Source organism: Myotis lucifugus, unplaced genomic scaffold (assembly GCF_000147115.1).
Source record: "Myotis lucifugus unplaced genomic scaffold, Myoluc2.0 scaffold_50, whole genome shotgun sequence".
Lineage (NCBI taxonomy): Eukaryota > Metazoa > Chordata > Mammalia > Chiroptera > Vespertilionidae > Myotis > Myotis lucifugus.
Window position 1 is genome coordinate 7168119 of NW_005871098.1, and position 24014 is coordinate 7192132.

At 38.9% G+C, this 24014-nt stretch overlaps 1 protein-coding gene across 11 annotated transcripts in view; it reads left to right on the forward strand.

The window, feature by feature from the left end:
• TSC22D2 (TSC22 domain family member 2) overlaps positions 1-24014 on the forward strand; it is a 61767-nt gene that overhangs the window by 32815 nt on the left and 4938 nt on the right. For 3 of the 11 annotated variants that reach the window (XR_001348181.2, XM_006088665.3, XM_014455801.2), the window contains 2 exons: positions 19832-19883; positions 21290-23034. The exons of 3 other annotated variants lie outside the window; for them this stretch is intronic. Coding sequence is in view for 3 of the 8 variants with exons in the window: in XM_006088665.3 (XP_006088727.1) it covers positions 19832-19883; positions 21290-21550 (313 nt within the window). In the remaining 5 variants the exon portion in view is untranslated. Of the gene's footprint in view, positions 1-19831; positions 19884-21289; positions 23035-24014 lie in introns of those variants that run through there. 5 more of the 11 variants (XR_002829238.1, XR_002829237.1, XR_002829236.1 and 2 more) reach the window with 3 other exon arrangements.

The window sequence follows — 24014 nt, forward strand, 5'->3', positions numbered from 1 at the left end:
ACTTTATTTTCCACAAAGTCTTCCATGACTTTGTCGTCACTGCTATAAGTATGTAGGACTGCTAAATTTCACTGGCATAATTTTGTCGAAAGTAACCTGAAAATCCATAGAGCTTTAGCTTTTCTATTCCTCAAACCTAAACAGTTTTTCTCCTTACAACAATTACCTGTAATATATTGAAACTGCTACACTGCCTTCCTCCTCAGTAACAGTCAGATGCAGGGAATGTCACAAAAAGGTTTATTACTTTTGTATTTAAGCTATCTTTGTCAGGAACAAAAAAACTCAGGAGATCTACCTGTTTTTTACTGTGTTCCAGTGATACCCTCTAATTAGTTTCTAATAGTTGAAAGAGCTGTTTATTGAGCTGGTTATTTCTTTTTTTTTTTTTTTGCCTTTTTTTTCTTTATTGATTAAGGTATTACATATGTGTCCTATTTCTTAGTTCTTTTTACTAGCATAATAAGCTTAACATAAGTTCATACTGAACTTACAAATATAATTAGCTAATATATTAAGTACTATATGTTTTATTCCATCTTTGTCTTCAATTAAATGTTTAATATGTTATATAGAGAGTGTTGTAATTAATAGACCCTTGAGATAGACAAAGTCCTACCTTTAAGGTTTAATTCAAGGAGAATAATATTCAATAAATACACCAAAAGCAAAATTATCTGTGGAAGAATCCAAGAGGTGGAGCCTGCATATTATAGAATTACCAGTATTCCTTAGAATTCAAGGATATGGGTCTATATTGAAATGAGAAAAATTTGTTAACTGTTAAAAACTTTTTGTCACTGAAAATGTACCTATTTGAGTATAGTTCTGCTTGAGTGAAAAACCTTAAAACCCTTTAGATTGTATAGTAATACTGTTTTCTACTTTTCTTTATTGTCCTGTACCAGAATCCCTTTTTGAATTCGGTAATTTCAAAGCAGTGATCCTCAACTAGAAGCAAAGCAACATGTTATCCCACTGTTTTGATTCGTGTTTAGTAATATTCGTTGTTGAAATTTCATATAACACTAAAGGAAGGCAGAGGATATTTTTAGTTAAACACTTTTGGAATTTTTTTATTCATAATTAAATTAATTGTTATATCTCAGTGGCCTTTGAAGAATTTCCCACAGGAAGTTAAGACTATTTTTATCGTATACAATGAAACATTGAGATCTTAGAGAGAATCAATAAGAACTTTATTAAAGTATAGTCCACAGGAATTCTGTGCTAATCAGTAATGCTGTAAGTTTAACTCTCAAGTCAAATAATTTTTATTAGAGTATATTTTGTGACTGCATTAAATCTTTAACATGTGACTAAGTACAAAGAAATCAAATAAACTTAAGGCATAACTAGGTTTATTTCATTTTTGGCATGAGACATACATACAAAGGCTGTAGGTTTTTTTGCGTGGGTTTTTTTTAATCCTCACCCGAGGATATTTTTCCATTGATTTTAAGAGAGAGGGAAAATCAGAGAGAAATATCAATGTGAGAGAAACACATTGATTGGTTGCCTCCTGTACCACCCCAACCAGGGCCTAGGCCGGGGAGGAGCCTGCAACCCAGGTACATGTCCTTGATCAGAATCGAACCCAGGTCCCTTCGGTCCGCAGGCCGATGCTATATCCACTGAGCCAAACTGGCTAGAGCCAAAGGCTGTTTTTTAATACTAATTATACTTGATTTGTATTTGTACCTCACTGCTTCATTTGTAACAAGATATACTGGGATAGTAGACCTTATATAGTGTAGAAGTCTAATTGATCCAAACAGTAGAAGAAACTAATTTTTTAAGTGTTTACTATTGTAAAAAGTCTCACATCAGTCCCTTAAGGTAGGTATAACTATGACCCCATTTTACAGTTGAGGACACTGGCATCAGTATATTAACTTGGTAGGATCACCCCACTAGTAAATATAATGCTAAAGCCTGTCTTCTTAAGCCACTTTATTATTCCTTGATAATCCAGCCTTTTGCTTAGACAGATTCTAAAGAGGTAAGCTCTCTTACCCCCAAAATGAAGTAAAGTGCAAAAGAGACTTAAGCCAGTGGTAGTAAATTGATAAACTAGGAAACTAATTCTTTGGGGCATATATTCCCAGCATTGTCTTTATGTTTATTGAAGATAAGCGATGTATTTTTTTTTTGCTCAAACCCAAGCCAATCTAAATCTTTAAACATCCCAAATGCAAAACATTCATTGATTGATTAAAAGTAAAGTAGAACAGCCCTAACCGGTTTGGCCCAGTGGATAGAGCATTGGCCTGCGGACTGAAAGGTCCCAAGTTCGATTCCAGTCAAGGACATGTACCTTGGTTGTGGGCACATCCCCAGTAGGAGGTCTGCAGGAGGCAGCTGATCGATGTTTCTCTCTCATCGATGTTTCTAACTCTCTGTCCCTCTCTCATCCTCTCTGTAAAATAATAATATATATATATATATATAATTTTTTTTTTAAGTAAAGTAGAACAGATTTTTTTTTTCCCCTCATACAAAATTTTCTTCTTTTTATTAAGGGGTGATGACCATGCTTGGTGCTGTCCCTTTGGTCTAAATCTGAATGAAACAACTGTCTCTTTAAAAACCTCATGGTACTCTTATTCTTCTGTGTTTATCTGTTTTGAAAGAGTTCCTCAATAACCTCTATTTTTATTCATTACTATCCCTGGACTTTGGGGACAAATTAGGAACGAAATGTAAGGAAGCAAAGAAAGATTAGTTAACAACTTAGGAACAAAAGCTGGGTTTGGATCAGATAATCCTAATGGCTAGCCTAATATAATTTTACTTTGTCAAATATGTTGCCCATAGAATTATGCTTTTTCTATAACACTATCCTATCTAATAAAAGAGAAACATGGTAATTAGCATACGACCGCTACCCTTCCCATTGGCTAATCAGGGCGATATGCAAATTAACTGCCAACCAAGATGGCGGCCAGCAGCCAGGCAGCTGGAAGCGAACATGAGGCTTGCTTGCTTCAGTGAAGGAGGACTCCAACGTTCCCCGCCTGCCTTGCCGGCCTCTGAGCTGGCAGTTTGAAACATTGTAACAAATATAGAAGCTAAACAAAACCCCAGAAACCAGCTTTCAGCCGGCCGGGATCTCAGAGCTGGAGATGATACAGTGTTTCGATTATAGAACGGAAACAAACCAGATACCTGCTTTCAGCAGCAGAGGCCTTGGCCCAGAATAAAAAAAAAAAAAAGAAAAAAAGGAGCGGTTGGGAGCTTCAGTCACCCACCAGCCTGAAAATAGCCCTCAGCCCCCTCACCCAGACTGGCCAGGCACCCCAGTGGGGACCCCCACCCTGAAGGGTGTGTGACCAGCTGCAAACAGCCATCATCCCCTCATCCAGGCTGGCCAGGCACCCCAGTGGGGACCCCCACCCTGATCCAGGACACCCTTCAGGGCAAACCAGCCAGCCCCTACCCATGCACCAGGCCTCTATCCTATATAGTAAAAGGGTAATATGCCTCCCAGCACCGGGATCAGCGTGACAGGGGGCAGCGCCCAAACCCCCTGATCGCCCTGCGGCTCTGTATGTGACAGGGGGCGGGGCCACAACCTCCCTATCTGCCCTGCTCTGTTTGTGACAGGGGAAGGCGCCCCAACCCCCTGATCAGCCCTGCTCTGTGCCTGACAGGGTGCGGCGCCCCAACCCCCTGATGGGCCCTGCTCTGTGCGTGACAGGGGGTGGCGCCACAACCTCCCCATCGACCCTGCCTTGAGTGTGACAGGGGGCGGTGCCCCAACCCCCCAATCGGCCCTACCCAGAGCGTAACTGAGGGTGGCATCGCAACCTCCCAATCCGCCCTGCTCTGTGCATGACAAGGGGCGGCGCCCCAACTCCCCAATCGGCCCTGCTCTGAGTCTGACCAGGGGCTGCACCTAGGGATTGGGCCTGCCCTCTGCCACCTGGGAGCAGGCCTAAGCCAGCAGGTCGTTATCTCCTGAGGGGTCCCAGACTGCGAGAGGGCACAGGCCGGGCTGAGGGACCCCTCCCTCTCCCCGAGTGCACAAATTTTTGTGCACTGGGCCTCTAGTTTTAAATAACACCTCTGCACCTTCAAAAAAAATGGGCATAAATGAAAAAAGATTAGTTATGATGTGACGGTGGCAGGGGCTGAGGTGGTTAGGGGAGATCAGGCTGGCAGGCAGAGGTGGTTAGGGGCAATCAGGCCAGCAGGCAGATTGTGGAAATGGGATTGAAAGGATTTGTTCAAGAATAGCTGTTTAATTGAAAAAAGTAGTAGAATGCTTGAGAAAAAAGAGGGAAATATGAAGCCAGTCAGTGAAATAAAAAAAAGTTTCCCAAGAAGGTTAGTTTCCATAACTCTTCCATAACTATTTATATGTTGGTGTTTTGAACCCATTTGACTTCTCACTGTTTAAAGCAAGCTCACCTCTCACAGTTTGAGCTACCCACCACATTTGGACAACTCTCAACTCTAGACTTCTAGGTCAGAAATTACTCCTGAGTTCTAGATACCTATTTCCAGCAACCTTCTTTTTATATTTCCAGGATCTATAATTCAGATGTCTCAAAATTCAATCCCAAGTGAAACTTGTATTTCTCATTTTCTCATCTTTATTCCCAGGTTCCTCTTCTACTCACTCTTTACGCCCAACAAAATCTAGCTTTCTTCCTGTGACACATTAGCCATCTCCCCAACTCCTAGTTGCTTTAAGCTAAACACTCCAGTCATCCTTGGCTTTTGTTTTTGTTAGTTTTTTTTTCATTATCATCCCTCTGATCTCTCACAGATTCTCAGTGCTTAATTGTAAAAACTGTATCATTTTACCTTGCTTAATTCCCATGACCAAGCATTTTGCAGTCATACCCCTTTCCCCTTACTTAGGTAACTTCTTTTCAATATCTATCTTGAATGTACTATCTTTCACTCTCCCCCCTCCCAAGACAAAAAGAGATCACATTTGAGTGGTTAGTTACACTAAATTCTATAAAAATTTTTGAAACTAATGTTGAAGGAAAAAAGCCCAATGAGAGTAACCTGAATTCCACATCCGGTGATCTTCCCACTGGTGGACACTGTCCAACTTCATATTATTCTAACCAATATTCAACAAGTGTTGGGCATTGTGCAGAGGAGACAGACAGGGATTTATCATTTTTCACAAAAGTGTCATCTAGAAAAAAAGTGTTACTGACACTTGGCTCTATAGGAAATAGGAGGCAAAGTTAGTTCAGTTCAGCATTTATGACCCATTGCCTCCAAAGGAATTTAGATTGCCTAGATATATGAATTACATATTAGACAGCAAAAATAAGTGGCAAGTTTTGTTTCAGACTGAAAATGAGGAATGAGATTAAATAATTTTTCCTTAATTATTTGTCTTTAGTTAAAATGATAGCATTACCACCCTAGCCAGTTTGGCTCAGTGGATAGAGCGTCGGCCTGCGGACTTAAGGGTCCCAGGTTCAATTCCGGCCAAGGGAACATGCCCGGGTTGCAGGCTTCATCCCCTTTACGTGCATGCAGGAGGCAGTCAATCAATGATTCCCTCTCATCATTGATGTTTCTATCTCTCTCTCCCTCCCCCTTCTTCTCTTAAATCAAGAAAAATACATTTTAAAAAAAAAAAAGATAGCATTACTCATATCCAAGAACTCCTTGGAAAAAATAATTTTGCTGTTAAGTGTAGGAAATAGCTTTGGGGGTAATCCAATACAGCTATCTCATATTATAGCTAGAGAAACTCTAATTGTAATATATTTAGGATTCAAATTCCAGGTATATGATTTGCGAGTCCAGGCTTCTATAGCATATCAATCCTTTAGTAGATGACTGCCAGCCTTATAGTAAACCAGAGGCTGGTGCATGAAATTTGTGCACTCAGGGGGGTCCCTCAGCCTGGCCTGCACCCTCTCGCAGTCCAGGAGCCCTCAGGGGATGTCTGACTGATGGCTTAGGCGGGGAGCGGGCCTAAGCCGTCAGTCGGACATCCTTAGTGCTGCTGCGGAGGAAGGAGAGGCTCCCACCACTGCCGCTGCACTTACCACCAGGGGGCAGCTCCTGCGTTGAGTGTCTGCCCCTGCGTTGAGTGTCTGCCCCCTGGTGGTCAGTGTGTGTCATAGTGACTGGTCGGTCCACTGGTCAGTCAATTTGCATATTTGCCTTTTATTATATAGGATTTTGTATGCCACATAGGCCTTTGTCTAGTAAGAGATAGAAGCAACTATTAAAACACCGCCTTGCCATAGCTGGTTTAGCTCAGTGAATAGAGCATCAGCCTGTGGACTGCAGGATCCCGGGTTCGATTCCGGTCAAGGGCACATGCCCAGGTTGTGGGCTCGATCCCCAGTAAGGGGGTGTGCAGGAGGCGGCCAATCAGTGATTCTCTCTCATCATTGATGTTTCTGTCTCTCCCTCTCCCTTCCTCTCTGAAATCAATTAAAAAAAAAAAAATATATATATATATATATATATATATATATGATAAATAAATAAATAAAATAAAACACAGCCTTATATGGTTAGTGCCCTAAGCGTAGTATGGGACATGACTCACTATACTACTTCTGAAGGAGTTAGAAAAGCTTTTACAGAAAATATTTTAGCTAAAGCTATAAAAGAATGATAGAATATCCACTGAAGTATTCAGGTAGTAAGAAAGAGTATGAGCAAAGAGAGTGCAAGTAAACCATGGAGGGTCTCAATGAGTTTAGGATATCCAATTTAAAAGTTGAGCTGGCATTTGGAATGGGGGAAAGACATCAATTAATAAAATAGTTTCTGATTCCCTACCCACTTTGGCCCATTATTATGTCATTGCTGAAGAATTCTGAATTACTTTTAGAAATGAGAGATGGATATAAGCTTCCATTAAAAAGTTTTTATACCTATTGCTGGGTGAAAATTTATTAGTGTTTATTGGTCTCTGAAATGAGTCAAATCTTAGAAGTTTTATTTTTATTTCCCTTGATATTCTTTTCTATCATGTCCCTTCTCTAGTTTTGTTCATTTCTCTACACTTACACTACTTTAGTAGTGAAAGTGCTGTTTATTTGCTTGTAGTCAGATGGAGGGAATGCTATTATCAACCTTTTGAAGGAGAATTAATCTTTATGATAAAACTGGAGGCCCGTTGCATGAAAATCCGTGCAAGAGTAGGCCTTCCTTCCCCAGGCTGCTGGCACCCAGGACCAGGGCTTCCCTCTCTCTGGCCAGCCACAGGCACCGGGACCCTGGGCGGCTTCCCCTAGGCTGGGCCCTGGCTTTGTCAGGAAGGATGTCCAGAATGATGTCAGGAAGACATCAGGTCTATCTGGTCTAATAAGCATATTACCCTTTTATTAGTGTATGTGTGTGTGTGTGTATATATATAAATATATATATATATATATATATATATATATATATATATATATATCCTATCTAATAAAGAGGGAATATGCTAATAGACCCTCACGCTGTCGCAAAGATGGTGGCGCCCACAGCCAATAAGGAGGAAATATGCTAATTGACTGCCCCAACCTCAAAGATGGCAGCGCCCACAGCCACAAGATGGCGGTGCCCAGTCCCCTTAGCCCCACCAGGGCAGCAGGTGGGTCCGGCTGCTCCGTGTGCCTGCCTCCAGAGTTCCCCAGTCCCCTCAGCCCCCCAGCCACCCAGGGCCAGCCGAGGCTTGCGCTGCCAGCAGTGGCAGCAGCAGAGGTGTGATGGGGCGTCGTCTTCCCCTGATTGCCGGGTCACCTCCCACCCCTGAGGGCTCCTGGACTGGGAGAGGGGTTAGGCTGGGCTGAGGGACCCCCCTCCAGTGCATGAATTTTCATGCACCGGGCCTCTAGTGTGTGTGTGTGTGTGTGTGTGTGTGTGTGTGTGTGTGTGTATTGATTTCAGAGAGGCGGGGAGAGAGAAACATCAACAATAGAGAATTATGAATCGGCTGCCTCCCTGCACGCCCCCTACTGGGGATCGAGCCCGCAACCTGTGCATGTGCCCTTGACCAGAATGAATTGAACTAATGAGCCAAAGCATTGCTCTCTAGAGCAACAATCTATGCTTTTCAATTCAGTTTTAAAAGTGGAAGTTGTTTAAAATATCTGCACAAACATCCCTATTGGTAAGTTCTCGCTGCTCAGGATCCGCTGTGACACAGCTTGCAGGGGCTAAGTCTGACCCAAGCCAGCCTCACCCCCCTGCTGCCTGGTCCTGTCTGGTACTGGGGAGGGCGCTGGCGGTACCAGCCAACCCTCTGCGCGTCTGGCCACAGGCTGCATTGGGCTTTGGGAGACGGGGGAGGAAGAGCGAGGTTCAGGAACAGCTTTTGGGACATGCCTGTCACGGTGACTGTGCTGTTCCCCGCAAGCCGAGGTGAGCAGTGCACAGGGGGCACCTTCTCTGAATGAAGCCGTCGGAGCCGGGAAGCTCTTGGGTGCCCATCTGCAAGCTCCACTGCGCCCACCATCCTGGCTTCTACGCCGCCTCAGAAGGCAAAGGTCCGATCAGCAAAAATGAAAACTTTAAAGAGGTGACGTGGGCTCCACCACAGAGTGGCTCAGACATGGTTCACGGTCCCACATGGGACTGCAGACACCAGTGGGTGTAAGCAGCAGCCAGGCAGGCCTGGCATGGCCCTCTGGCAGGGCCCGAGTGCAGGGAGGAGCCGGAGCTTTGTTGGGAGAGAAAGTCCACGGGGCTGAAGGTTCCCTCTTCAAACACTGATCGCTGGTCACGGTCTAGCCCCCAACTCCCATCCATGGGGCCCTCCTCATGGAGTAAAGGGCACCAGGCGAGACCGTCCGCACGGACCCGTTGGCTCTCCTGAGTCTGTGGGGGCAGATTGTGGGGCTCTCCGCTGGGCAGCGCAGTCACAGCTGCAGCCCTGAGGCCAGGCTCTGGGCTCGGAGCTGGGGTCCCCAGTGCCACCAGCCCCCTAGTCCGTAGCCCCCCTGATCTGCAGCCCACCTAATCTGCAGCCCCCCCTGATCCACAGCCCCCCTGATCTGCAGCTCCCTGATCCATAGTCCCCTGTGCAGTGACTCTGGGCTCGTTGTGAATGCATCATTATTCCAGGCCCAAGGGTGTGCTGGCCGCTCGGGGGCTGGCAGTGCTGGGAGCCTGCGGCTGCTCAGGTCCCTGCTGTTCGGTAGTGATGCGTTACTGGGTCTGGGCTAATTTGCATCATATATATATATATATATATTTATTTATTTTAAACATAGTTCTTTCCCTGGATGGTCTTTTCTAAATCTTTATTCTTTCCCTAACACAGCTGAAGTAATTTGAATTCCTATTTAGGTTTTTAATGTCTTAATTTATATTAAGAATTTTTATTGAATTTTTCCTTTTTTCCTACTTAAATTTTGTATTTTCTAGGAAAGATGGTTCCTAATATCAGTATTGAAAAATGTAGATCTTGCCCTGTTATGTGTGGCTCAGTTGGTTGGGTGTCATCCCAAAAGGTTGCTGGTTAGATTCCTGGTGAGGGCACATACCCAGGTTGTGGGCTCGATCCCCAGTAGGGAGTGTGCAGGAGGCAGCAGTTGATAGACTGATTGATGTGTTGCTCTCACATCGATGTTTCTCTCTTAAAAAATAAAAGTATCTTTAAAAGGAAAACATAGATCTTTTACTATATTAAGGTATACTTTAATTGCTAAATTCTGATGTTTATAGGAGTTGGGTGCCATCAACTTCTATCCCAAAAGACTAAAGGAATATTTTTAAAATATCTAGAATGAATATATGGAACTATATCCACTTCATTCCTTTTCATTATAACTAGGTTATTCAGATTCTAGTTCAGTATTCTGAGCTAGACATCAACTGGCAAAATTGGAAATCCTTTCTAATCCTCCCCTTTTTTTACTCATAGGTACCAGTATACATCTCAGTCTAGATAATTATCAGTCATATACTATTTTCCCAGTCTCCAGGAAATAATTTAAAGTAGCCAGAACTATAGTGTCAAATTTTTAATTTGAACTTAAGCCTCTTAGCATGTATCCTTCATTCCCTAGTAATGAATTGTGCTATCATCAAATTATCTATTGCTGCGGTTATGTAAACAGTACAATGAAATCTCTGTCGAGAGAGCCTGATCTAAATGTAAGCATTCCAACATTGAGGAAATGCCACCCTCCTCCCACCCCTTTCTCACACCCTTTCTTATTTCATTCTGACTCAGAGGAAGGAAATAAATTTTTCATCCGGTCAAACCTTGCTTAATGTTAGTCTAATAAGAAATAACTAGCTAGTGTATATGTTCATTTATCTTAAATAGATATGATTTTATGTTCTTATACCATTTAAGTATTTAACTTGAAATAATATATTAGTTAAACTTCATTAGTTTATTTGGAATATTTGAGTTGTAATGCTAAAATTGCTATGTGTATTTCACTTTTGTGTCAGTTTCTAGTTTTTCCAGACTAAATTTTTATATCTCTCATCTTGAATGTTTTAATAGAATTTTAGTTCAGTTTGTTTTTTAATTGTTTACTTAGAGTGGCTCTACAAGAAAAAGCTATAATTATATCAGAATTTTACTACCAAATATTAAAATAATTTCCCCCAAAGATCATAACTTAGAAATGTAAAGAGATTTGGAAAAAGAAGGTAAAGTTAGGCCCTAGCCGGTTTGGCTCAGTGAATAGAGTGTCGGCCCACCGACTAAAGAGTTCTGGGTTTGATTCTGGTCGAAGCCACATGCCTCAGTTGCAAGCTCCTCAATCCCCAGCCTTGGTCAGGCTAAGAGCAGGAGACAACCAATCAATGTGTCTCTCACATCTATGTTTCTCTGTCTGTGTCTCTCCCCCTCCCTTCCACTCTCTCTAAAAGTCAATAGAAAAATATCCTTGGATGAGGATTAACAACAAAACACACACACACACACACACACACACACAGAAGGTAAAGTTAATATTAATCTTATCTACATCTTCTTTGAAATGCATTTTTAATGTAACATTTTTATTATGTAAGTTTTATGTAGCCTGTTGTATTATAGATATTTATTATAAACTTATACTGTTTACTTACCAGAATCACTATAAACAGAAATAACTATACTGGGAATTATGAACATTATTTACAACATTTTTTTAAAAATATATTTTATTGATTTTTTTTTTACAGAGAGGAAGGGAGAGGGATAGAGAGTTAGAAACATCAATGAGAGAGAAACAACAATCAGCTGCCTCCTACACACTCCCTACTGGGGATGTGCCCGCAACCAAGGTATATACCCTTGACTGGAATTGAACCTGGGACCCTTGAGTCCGCAGGCTGACGCTCTATCCACTGAGCCAAACCGTTAGGGCTACACCATATTTTTAAGTGACTATAATTCACCCTAAGCCAAGAAAATAAATTTTACAAATCACAAATATAATTTAACATTTATTATTGTTTCTTATGTTGACCATAGTACTTTATCTTCTAGAATGAAACATTTCCTAAAGAAAGTGGAGTTGTTGGCTCCTCTTCCCTCCTTTCCCCTTTTCCTGTTTGCCATTTGTTCATGTCTTGAGTTCACACTGTACAGGATAATAACTCCATGAGTCATTTTCATTTTGGAATATTTTTCATTATTCTCCAAAATTCAATGAAAATAGTCTTACTTCTGTCCTTGTCCCCTATCTGCCTGCCTTCCCAAACATATAACCACTTTCATAAAGTGTATGTGTGTATCCTTGCCATTTCTTTATGCATATACAACAAATACAATATACAATATTATCTCCCCCTTTGACAAATGCTAATATACACACATCTGTATCTTTACTTTTAAAGATCTCCAAGGCACACTGTTTCCATTTCATTACACAGAAAAGCATTTTTGTGGGTGTTTGTTTTTTTATAAATGGGTAGTATTCAGTTGAATGGATGCTCTACCATGATTTCTTTAACCAGTTCCCTATTAATAGAGCATTGCTGTTATAAACAGTGATGTAATGAGTAGCCTTTTAAATACATTATCTCCTGTGTATGTATAAATATTTGTAGGATAAACCCAGATGTAGGATTGCTGGCTCAAAAAGTAAATAAAAGTGTGTGTGTGTGTGTGTGTGTGTGTGTGTGTGTAAAATTAAATAAAGCCAAATTGCTCTCTATACAGGTGCAACAGTGCTGCATGAGAAGGCCCATTTTCCTACAGCCTCACTAGCAGTGTATTAAATTTTAATATGTTTGCCAATCTGGGTAGGCAAATGGTATTACATTATAGTTTTACTCTGTATTTTTATTACGAATGGAATGGTATTATTTCATGCCATTTCTTGTGAACTGTACATGTGAATTCTACCCATTTTTCTCATAGATTTATAGAAGTATTTTATATTTTAGGGAAATTATTGAAGTTTTTTATTTTGAGACATAATGAGAAAGGTCTCTCCTACTCCAAAGTATTAAAGACTTTTCCTACATGGGCTTTTTTCTTTTTCTTTTAATATATATGTATTGACTTCAGAGAGAGGATGGTAGAGGGAGAGAGAGATAGAAACATCAATGATGAGAGAGAATCATTGGTCAGTTGCCTCCTGCGCGCCCCGTACTGGAGATTGAGACCGCAACCCAGGCATGTGCCCTTAACTGGAATTGAACCCTTCAGTCCACAGGCCAAGGCTCTATCCACTGAGCCAAACCAGCCAGGGCATTAATGGGCTTTTTTCTTGTTCTTGTTGTTGTTAATCCTCACCTGAGGATATTTTTCCATTGATTTTTAGGGAGAGTTGGAAGAGAGAGGGAAAGACAGAGAAACATCGATGTGAGAGAAACACGTCAATTGGTTGCCTCCTGCATGAACCAGGGCCCAGGGCCCTTGACTGGAATCTAACCTGGGACCCTTTGGTCCACAGGCCGATGCTCTATCCATTGAGCCAACCAGCTAGGGCCATAAATGGGCTTTTTAAAAGGTCGTTAATATAGAGAATACAAAGGGACCCTGAGGTAGGAGAGGGACTTTATTGGTTGTATACCCTTCCTGTGTATACTCTTTGAATTATTTTTTACCATGTGCATGTATCTTTTTTTAACTCTTATTTTGAAATAATTATAAATTATAATTATAGAGTCATAAGAAGTTGCAAAATAAAAGTACAGGGAGGTCTCATATATCCCTTCACCGAGTCCCCCCAGTGATGATGTCTTACATGACCAAAATATAACATCCAAAGCCAAAAAATTGATGTGGATCCCTTTTTCCTCTCTAAGCATTCTTTTCTGGCAGGATTTTGACCTAAAATTAATTAGATGAATATAAAAATACGTTGAGGTATTGGTGAACAAGGTTTTTGTAGAACTGTCCAAAATAAAAATAAGTATCAATCTTTATATAAATATTTACCTGGGTTTTTAATAGTTCCTTGGTAAAAGCTTTTTTCACACCATTGTAAGACTGGTTACTGGAGAAATAATAGTCTTTAGTTTTGTGAGTATCCATTTTACCTGCTATGTTTAGCATGAATAATAGCCTTCATCATTCACAAAAATCACTCAATTTATGTTACCAATCATAAAAATCTCCCTGGGGCATTTTTGTGAGTTTTTAAAATCATGAAATGTAGCAGTAGGTGATTCCTGAGCCTGGCCTCCAAGAATGATTGTAGCTTCTACTTGAAAATTTATAATGAATCATTTTTATCTGGTTTGGGTGAAGCTTGACCATAAGTATATCAGATTTGCCAGCTCAATGAAAGAAGTTCTTAATGCAAAAGATTTGATTTTATAATTTGGGAAATTCCTATAGTGGATTTTGTGATTGTGGAAGTCAGAAGCATCTTTGGGAAAAGCAAGGTAATTTTTTCTGCAATATTCTGCATATAGACATATATTTTGAAGATATCTTCAGCTTTCTAACAAACCAGAAGAACATTAGTTCTTAGCGACTAGGTAAACTATACTGGCTGTCGAAAGATCACTGAGCAAGTGCCTTTTCCAAGAAGTTACCTCCCTTGTTCTCAGAGCAGAACCTCTTCTAGGAATGTGCTAGATAAGATAAATGGCAGTTATGAACAGTTTTAGTCTATGGATCCATGCTGTGGTTTCACAACTAGCATGCGGTGCTTAGTCAAAGCACTGTTCATACACAATTCTTTATTTCAGGTCATTGTAGATACTTGCTTTCTTTCCCAGTCTTACTGTTATGGTAGAAAAAGCCTGTGTTTTGACATTAGTTAGGTCTAGGTTTGAATCCTATCCCTAGCATTGTGTCTTTGAGTAAACTACTTGACCTCCATTTTCTCAACTATAAAATGAGAATGTTGCTCATGTTTGTAAGAAGGACTCACTAAAGTGATGTGTGCCTGCTATAAAGTAGGCAGTCATTTAAGTGTTCTTTTTCTCTACCTTATTGCTTTGTTAATTAGCTTCTGTGTTCAGGGAAGAATAGAAGAAAGACAAAGTAGTCAAAATGTAAAAGAAGAAATTTGCAGTATTTTTAAACAAGTAGCCATGATGTCTTTGTTCACATTAATAAAGAAAAAAAGTGGGTTCCTCATAGTTGTTTTGTTTTGGATTTTTCTGTGTGGTTTTTTTAATGTTTTTTTTTTATGTGAGATCAAATTAACATGACTCTCTGGTTTTACTTTTTAGAAAGGAAAGAATGGAGATGGTTTGTACAAAGTTGTTGAGCTGACAGTATGAATGAAGCAGTTAGTCCTATTAAGAAGGATGGCCCTAGCCAGTTTGGCTTAGTGGATAGAGCCTCAGCATGCACACTGAAGGGTCCCGGGTTTTCCGGTCAAGGGCATGTATCTAGGTTGCAGGCGTCCGGCCCTGGTCGGGGGCATGCGGAAGGCAACCAATCAGTGTGTTTTTGTCTCTCCCTCCCCTTTCCACTCTTTCTAAAAAGCAATGGAAAAAATATCCTCGGGTGAGGATTAAAAAAAAATATGAAAATAGGGGAACTTGTGAAGCTGGAGGTTTATATCTGGCCTCCTCTTCTCAGTGAAGTTGCAAGTGATCTGTTGTGGTAAAAGTAAGGCAGCTTGGGAAAAAAAGCTGTTGTCAGGAGCCAGTTGGGATGAATTAAAACTTGAACAGCAGTATGGAAAGCCAAGCTATCTTGCAGTAGTATTGATTCTTTTGAGTTTTACTTCTCCTTTGAATGTGATTGTAATTAACTTTTTTAAAACACTAAATTCAAGCTCATTTGATTCTTTGGGGGCTGCATTTCCAGTAAATAAAAGTCCATTATACAAAAAATAGCATTCTTATTTCCCCCCCACACACACACAATTCTATATTTCTGTCCATTTTCTCCATAGCCACTATTTTTTTTATATGTTTTTTATTGATTTCAGCGTGAGAGAGGAAGGGAGAGGGATATCCTATCTAATAAAGAGGGAATATGCTAATTGACTGCCCCGCCCTCAAAGATGGCAGCGCCCACAGCCACAAGATGGTGGCGCCCAGTCCCCTCAGCCCCACTGGGGCGGCAGGCACCTGCCTCTGGAGTCCCTCAGTCCCCTCAGCCCCCAGCTGCCCAGGGCCAGCCTAAGGCACAGGCAAGCCTTGAATGGCGGCTGCCCAGCTACCCAGTGCCACCCGAGGCTCAGGTAACCAGGGCCGGCCGAGGCTTGTGCTGCCGGCCATGGCAGCAGCAGAGGTGTGATGGGGACATCGCCTTCCCCTGATCGCCGGGTCGCCTCCCGCACCTGAGGGCTCCCAGACTGCGAGAGGGGGCAGGCTGAGCTGAGAGACCCCCCCACCCCCCCCCACCCCCACTCCAGTGCATGAATTTTCATGCACCGGGCCTCTAGTAGAGATAGAAACATGGATGAGAAACATCTATTGGCTGCCTCCTGCACGCCCCCTAGCGGGGATTGAGCCAGCAACCAGGCATGTGCCCCCACCAGCATTCAATTAAGGGACCTCTTGGTTCATGGGTCAACACTCAACCACCGAACCACACTGACCAGGTTCCATACCCACAGTTTTTAATTCACCTAGTAAATGCTAATCGAGGTATGATTTTATTCTAAAAGAGTGACCCATAGTAAACAGGAAGCTTCTTTTAAAAGAAAAATTATCCCTTGACTTTATATAGCACTTAAAGTTTACAAGAATAGTTATAAAGTCTTAAGGAAGCCTTCCCTTAAGGAGTTTAAGTTCAGAAACTAGTTAACCATCAAGTTATAGTGTAGTGAGTGCAACAAGAAAAAAATTAAGTATAATATTTAGTGTTAGGTCAAAGAAGTAAATGAAGGAAGATTATTCATCATTCTGCTTCAGTTGATCTTAGAGAACATGAAGCTCAAACCACTGTGTTGGCTTTGAACACAATAGAAAACTTGTTGCCCTCATTGAAACAATATTCTTAAACCACTTTCTGGGATCTTAGAATACCCTCTTATCTGCTTATTTAAGACTACCTATCATAATAGTATCTTTATTGTAAATCAGGCTATTTAAAGCAGTGGTTCTCAAACTTTAGTTTTTATCAGAATCACCTGGAGGAATGATTAGACTTCCTGAGTCCTACCTCAAGAGTATCTAATTCAGTTGGTCTAGGATAGACCCAAATATTTACATTTCCAAGGTCCAGGTAATACTGATCCTGCTGGTGCAGGGACCGTACTTTGAGAATACTGATTTAGTTAAACTCAAAAAATTTTAATGGCTCTCTAGTATGAGTCAGTAATTGTTTCAAGTCAAATTACTATCATATTGACTCTTTCAGCATGCATTGGAGCTTCTATGTGCCAAGCACTGTGCTCACTCTTCCCACAGGTGAAGAAGATAAGCAACATCCCTCCACGAGCACAGTTAACAGTGGTAGTATTGTTTAAGCCCACTTCATTGTCACAGGAATTTATGAATTAGGGCATGTAATCCCTTATTTTAGATGGAAAAAAAATATGGTCTAGAAAGGTTTAATAATTTCCCAGAATTCACAGAGTGAGTAAAGACTTGTGGACCACAGGAGGGATGGAGTAATGAGTTCTACCTTAGGAAATCAAAAGGCAGCACAGAAAAGATGGCACTGGAGCATCTAAAGCAGGGGTGGGGAACGTATAAGGCCTGAGAAATCATTTGGACTGGCCCTGCCAAGGCATTAGGGGTGAGGTAATTAAATGTTTGACTAAATATAGCAGGCTAACTTTGAAGTTGATAATTTTGTGTATGGCCCTTGAATGATGTTATAAATATCGAAATGGCCCTTGTCAGGGAAAAGGTTCCCCACCCCTGAAAGGAACAAGTGAAAGAGAACCAGGTGAATTAGAACTGGCAGCATTTCCAGTTGAGGGAGCAGTTTCTGCAAAGGCATGGAAACCTGAGAGAATATGTGTTCCACAGACCAAAAATAGTTATGTAAGACCATAACACAATAGGCCAGATGGAGTATGAGAGGAAAGGAGACTATAGAAGGTAGGGTTCAAGGTCATGAAGAGTTTTGTTTATCAGGCTAAGAAGTTTTTAAAATAGAATTAGGTTTTATTATTATTATTCTTACCACTTTCATCTCGGTAAGCCAGTGGTTCTCAAAGTGCATGTGATATGGTCTGTCCGGCAGCAGGGGCATCACCTGGACACTTGTTAGAAATGAAAATCCTGGGCCCCATCCAAATCTGTATCAGAAACTAAGGTGGAGCTCAGCAATCTGGATTTTAACAAGACCACCAGATGATTCTGCTGCTAAAGTTTGAAAACCACTGCAGTAGGTTCTAGAATTCACAAATAACAGCCTTCAAAATAGCTAAAGGTCACTATAGTGATAGTAGTTGTATCTGTGACTAATTTAATTCTTATTAAAGTACAATGCTTAACAAAATTGAAATATTAATAACTTTTAAGGGACACACATTTTCAGCATGATTTATTTATGTTTAAAAACCTGTTCCTCTGTATCTGTTAAAAGAGGGCTGAGCCAGGACTAGAGTTTACTAAATCAGCAAAGAATAGCATGCTAATTATTGTTCCTTAACTAAAGGAATGGTTTGGAAACTTACTGATTTTAATTTAAGAAAGAGAAGCAATGAACCCTTTTTTTGAAGGTTTGAGCTTTTTTGTTTTGGTTTTGTTAATATATAAAATTGAAGTTAAAATTAGCATTTAAGGTGTATTAATTAAGACATGTGTTGAAAGAATTGAATGTATTTAAGTCATGAAATGACTAAAACTAATTCAGTTTTCCCTTGACATAGAAATAAAAAATATAGAAAATATAATCTAAGATTCTCAGGCAAACTTTAAATGTCTCTCACTATCTTTTTTACCAAGTTGTGGCCAATATAAATATTTATTAATTATATATCTATAGATAGATAGATGGATACCAGTTTAGGTATACAGAAGCCTTTTTTCATCTTAGAAAAAAATAGCAGCAAAAGGTGAAGTAGTATGCTGCAATTAATGTGGTTAATGCTCAGATAAAAAAGCTTAGTGTTTTCCATGTTTTGATTCAGAGTTTTGAATCTCACCAGGCTAAGAAGTTTTTAAAATAGAATTAGGTTTTATTATTCCTAGTGAGGAATTGACACCAATCCCTTCATTTTACAGATGAGGAAACTGAGGTGTAGGGAAGTTAAATATTGATTTGGTAGTGGTCATGTGGGTAGTGAGTAGCAGAACCAGGATTATGACCAGATCTACTTGGATTATAATGTAAAAGGCACTACTACATCAGACATATTTCTGAGCCCCAGTTTGTTATAACATTGAGGGTCCTCATCATCTAAAGCAGTGGTTCTCAACCTTCCTAATGCCACGAACCTTTAATACAGTTCCTCATGTTGTGGTGACCCCCAGTTTCATTGTTACAAATTGAACATAATTAAAACAGTAATTAATCACAAAAACAATATATAATTATATACGTGTTTTCCGATGGTCTTAGGCGACCCCTGTGAAAGGGTCGTTCGACCCCCAAAGGGGTCGCGACCCACGGGTTGAGAACCGCTGATCTAAAGTATAGTAGTCTTAAGATATGTTACCATTTAGATTTTCTTGGGTGGGGTATACTTTATAAAGAATATTTAGTGAGGTTTTATATAAAAGTTGTTTAAAGGTCTTTTTTTGTATTGATACAGTGGGCTAAAATATCATGTCTGTCTTTATAAGAAAACCTAATCACTGTTCTTCAAAATTTACAAAAACACCAAAGAAAGGATATAGATCCTCACTACTGCCAAAGATGACAGTTATTCAGCCTTCTTTGTCACTGTCATACATGCTGATATTGAACTTGAGATGTACTTACCTGCTAGGCTACTTCCAATTATTTCCAGAAAAAACTAGTCCAAACCACATACCTTAGTAGGTGATTTTGCCAGCTAATAACCTGCAATCAAAGCTTGTAGATCTGCCAGAATGTTGAGTTCCTTGTTAATCAACACTGCAAGTACTGTTTGCCCTAAAGCCCTTTGAATCATTTCTATAAGTCAGTTTAAACAAATTTTAAACCAGATGTTCAAATATCAAATATATAGAAGAAAAGTCATCATCTGATGTTTAATGCAATAGGCACCTACTGGGATTTCCACCTGAAAGGCAATTTAAGATATATACTTGGTAAATGAAGTTTAAGAGGTGTGGAGAGGGTACAATTCATTCAAAATTTATCTTTTTAAATTCACTGAATTGAGAACTGAATAAAATTGGGAGTTACTTTTAAAGTAGCATATATTGTCATAGGCAAATTAGAAAAGTTGGAACTACAAAGGATTTTTAGAAGTCATCTATTTACTGAGATCCTCATTTTCAAAATGAGAGCTCTGAGTACTGAAATTTGAGAATAGACTTAAATTACTATTTTTTATTTTAAGTAAAACACAGATAGATTTTTTATTTTAAGAGGTAGAAGGGAAATTGCATTTTTTAGAATAATTTAATGAAATATTGTAATTTTTTCCAGTGCATCTGGGGCAGGTGGTGTAGCCATTGACAACAAAATAGAACAAGCAATGGTAAGTAGAAGTTTATAGTCCTCTCATTTTATAGATTGTTGGTTCTATTTAAGCACTTGGTTATCAAGTCTAAAAAACAAACACCTAATTTATTTAAACCAAGATGACCAAAGTATATTTTTTTTATAATGAGATTTAGTTGAAGTTGTTAGAATATTGAAAATTTTTAGCCTAAAAATACCAATGAAGTAAATATTTTCCCCATTTCAACATCTCACATTTCATGCATTACCATTGATAAAAGACCATCTTGCATAATCAAAATGCATTATGTTCCCCCAAAATATTTCAGCATCAAAAATAGTTTAGAGACAAAAGAGCATTAAAATGAAAACTTCAGCTGGAAAGTTTTGTCATCCTTTGGTCATTTACAGGCATTGTTTGTACTCTTAATACAGCGGTTCTCAACCTGTGGGTCGCGACCCCTTTGGGGGTCAAACGACCCTTTCACAGGGGTCGCCTAAGACCATCGGAAAACACATATATAATTACATATTGTTTTTGTGATTAATCACTATGCTTTAATTGCATTCAATTTGTAACAATGAAATTGGGGGTCACCACAACATGAACTATATTAAAGGGTCGCGGTATTAGGAAGGTTGAGAACCACTGTCTTAATAAATAGACTTGTTTCTATTGATTCTGGTTCTGATTTCTATTACTATTAAAATTTTTTGTTTCCTTAAAGATAGTCTGTTTATATTATGTAAAATATTCTTACATATTTTATATAAAGCTAAAATAAGGACCATTAGTCTCAAACTTTTTTCAAAAACAAGGTTTTAAAGTTGGAAATTGCAGACCACCTTATCTCTTAAAGTAGTACTATATAACCAGTTTAATAACAGACAGTTTAATATCCTTTGTTCTCTTAGCCCAGTGGTCGGCAAACTCATTAGTCAACAGAGCCAAATATCAACAGTACAATGATTGAAATTTCTTTTGAGAGACAAATTTTTTAAACTTAAACTATATAGGTAGGTACATTGTTATTAACTTAATTAGGGTACTCCTAAGGCTTAGGAAGAGCCACACTCAAGGGGCCAAAGAGCAGCAGTTTGCTGACCACTGTTAGCCCAACATCTAAGCATGTGGTTTTCAAACTTTTTTGTTGTTGTTGTTAATTCTAAGCTTATAATTGACAATTTAAGGAGCTAGTATCTTTGGAAATCTCTCCAAACTTTGGGGAAAAAATCCTGGGCTTGCTGCCCTACTTGGAAACTGGGTTTTTTGTACCCCATCTTCCTTAGGGCCAGTCATGATATAGTAGAAACATTAAAAACAAGAGCAGGAAAACTAATATAAAAACAACTTACATTTATAAGGCACCAGGTAGGCTAGAACCAAATAGCAACACCTTTTCCTTTCTCTCTTTTTGACATTCCTAATTTTGTTTTTCACAGGATCTGGTGAAAAGCCATTTGATGTATGCAGTAAGAGAAGAAGTGGAAGTTCTAAAGGAACAAATAAAAGAATTAGTTGAAAGAAACTCTTTACTTGAACGAGAAAATGCACTGTTAAAGTCTCTTTCAAACAATGATCAATTATCCCAACTCCCAGCCCAACAGGCCAATCCTGGTAGCACTTCTCAACAGCAAGCAGTGATAGCACAGCCTCCGCAGCCAACGCAACCTCCACAGCAGCCGAATGTCTCCTCAGCATAAAGCTTTCTTGCCTCATTAAGAAAAAAAACTGAAAGCAATCTATCCTGTGTGCCACTGGTGTTCTTTCCACTTTATATGAAAGCAAGTAGCCATGCTTCGGTTATGTGTTTGGCCTTTTCAGTATTAGACAATCATTCTACAAGAGCTTTTCCTCTCTTTGAGATGTCATGCAGTGCTGTTGATGTCCAGTTTTATGTCATCAATACACAAGGAGAATAATAGATGGGGTTTATTAAAGCAAGCAAAGTCTGCATTTTACCTGGTGCGTATGAGGTCCTTTAAGAGCTTTAGTGGCTCTTCCATGTGTCTGTCATCCATGGATTTACCCTGAGCCTTCCTATCATATTATAAATAACAGTTCATCTAAAGAGCCACTTTTCTTTCAGTATCAGTAACATTTGCCTACATAAGTTTTCATTTATTTGTGTTTTATTTATTACAGGGCTGCTATTTTCATAATGTACATGAACAATGTCACAGAACTTTTTTAATTTTTGAATAATTATAAGTATCAGTAAAGGAATTGAAAGACAGGATTGCATTTAACAGATTAAACGTTTAGGCAATAATTGAACAAAAGAATCCTGGCATATTTCTAACACTAATGGCAATTTACCTTCGGTATTTATTTTTAGTAGTAAAGACTCAGCTTGAATGTAAATTTTGTATAGTGTAAGTATGAAGAACATAGTGCAACTGTACAGGTAGTAACCAATTATTGTGATATAATAAATAATTGGGCTATTTTGATGAAGAAAACTTTGTTCATTTGTTTCTACTTTCTAATAGAGAAATTGCCACGATTCCTCTGCTTTTCAACATTTCGTATGACTTTTTTTGGGGCGGGGGGTGGGAAAAAAAAGCTGTGAAATTGTTCAACCTACTTTGTAACCAAAGAAGCAAAGCTGTGTAATGGAGTTTTGGGGCGGGGGGGGTTGTTTTTTTTTTTTTTTTTATAATGCACATTCTTTATGTATTTTTATTTAGTGTTTTCTTGGTCACAATTTTCTTTGCTGTCTAGCATGATCTGCATGACCTATACTCTTTGAACCACTTTCGTACCTCATGTTTTTATTCAGCACTCTTATTGTAATATGTACTAGTCTGTGAACAATGTCAAATAAAAAAGAAAGAACAGGTAGTATGGTGGAGCTGAGCTAGTGTATTATACACTAGTTGTAAAGAAAAAAAAATGAAGTGAGCCATCTTTTGTTCATTTAAAATGGTGTTTTGAATTTCGTATGCATAAGACGTTTTGTTACATTGCAGATTTTAATGTATTTAATAAATGCAACATGCAGATAAAGTGCAGTGTATACTGAGTATTTAAATTAAAATGTACATTTCATAAATACAGTTTCAAGAGAAAACATCATTTTGTGTATACTAACACATTAAGTGTATGTCAGAAATTGATGTATAAATATATATTTTAACACATTTTCTGAAATTAAACTGCAGTTTTGTTGAAATATTTGGCTCTATATGTGTTCAAAATTTAATTTGATTCAATTTGTATTTTCACAGTTCAAAATATTCCTTAAATGAAAATCTATGTTATTAATGACTTCATGATAGTTTTTAAGTTTTCAAAGTAAAATAGTTTAAAGAATGCAAGAATGTTAGCAATATTTGTACTTAATATTCATATTATGTCAATGACTTTAAGTAGGAAATCCTTGTCTACCAAAACATATACTTGAATTCAGAAAGGTGCCTATAAAAATTAACATGCTCTGTATCTATAGCCAGCTAGCTAATCAGGAGTTAATGTTCTTTATCTATTCAAAATAAAAACTTAATCAGATTAGCCACAAACTAAATGCATAAAATTGGGTATACATCGGTTACTAAATATTTTATATTCTAGTTGTGTTGCAGGATATATTCAGTATAAACAAATTTTAAAGTTAATGGATAACATTAAAAATAACTAAAGGAACTAAGTACACAGGCTTGAAAAAGCAGCCTTGAAGATGTGAGTGGAATAAGGTGAGATAGAAAGTGGAACTTCCATGTTGGAATGTTAACCAAAAGGCTCACTAGTTGTGCCCCTCAAGTGCAAACAGTGTGATATTTAATACAGGTGGAGGAAAACTAGTATTAGAAAGGTAGGAATTTGTGAAAATACAGCTTTTGATTCAGGGGATAGAAAAACACTTTATAAACATAAAAGTAATAGTCACAAAGGAAATGATTAATGTTTAAAATGGTAATTAAAAGCAATTATTACCACTTTTACATTTTAAAAAATAACAATAGAAAAGAAACAAATATGGATAGTTCGCAGAAGAAATGGCAGTTTCTAGTAGCCTAAGACATGCCAATTAATATTTAGCAAATTGTTAGATAGCAGGACCCATTGTAGAAAGACAAATTTTCCTGTGTACTTGTAGAAAGTAATTTGGCAACGTGTATCAAGAGTCTTAAATATTAATACACTTCAGTTTAATGACAGAAGTTT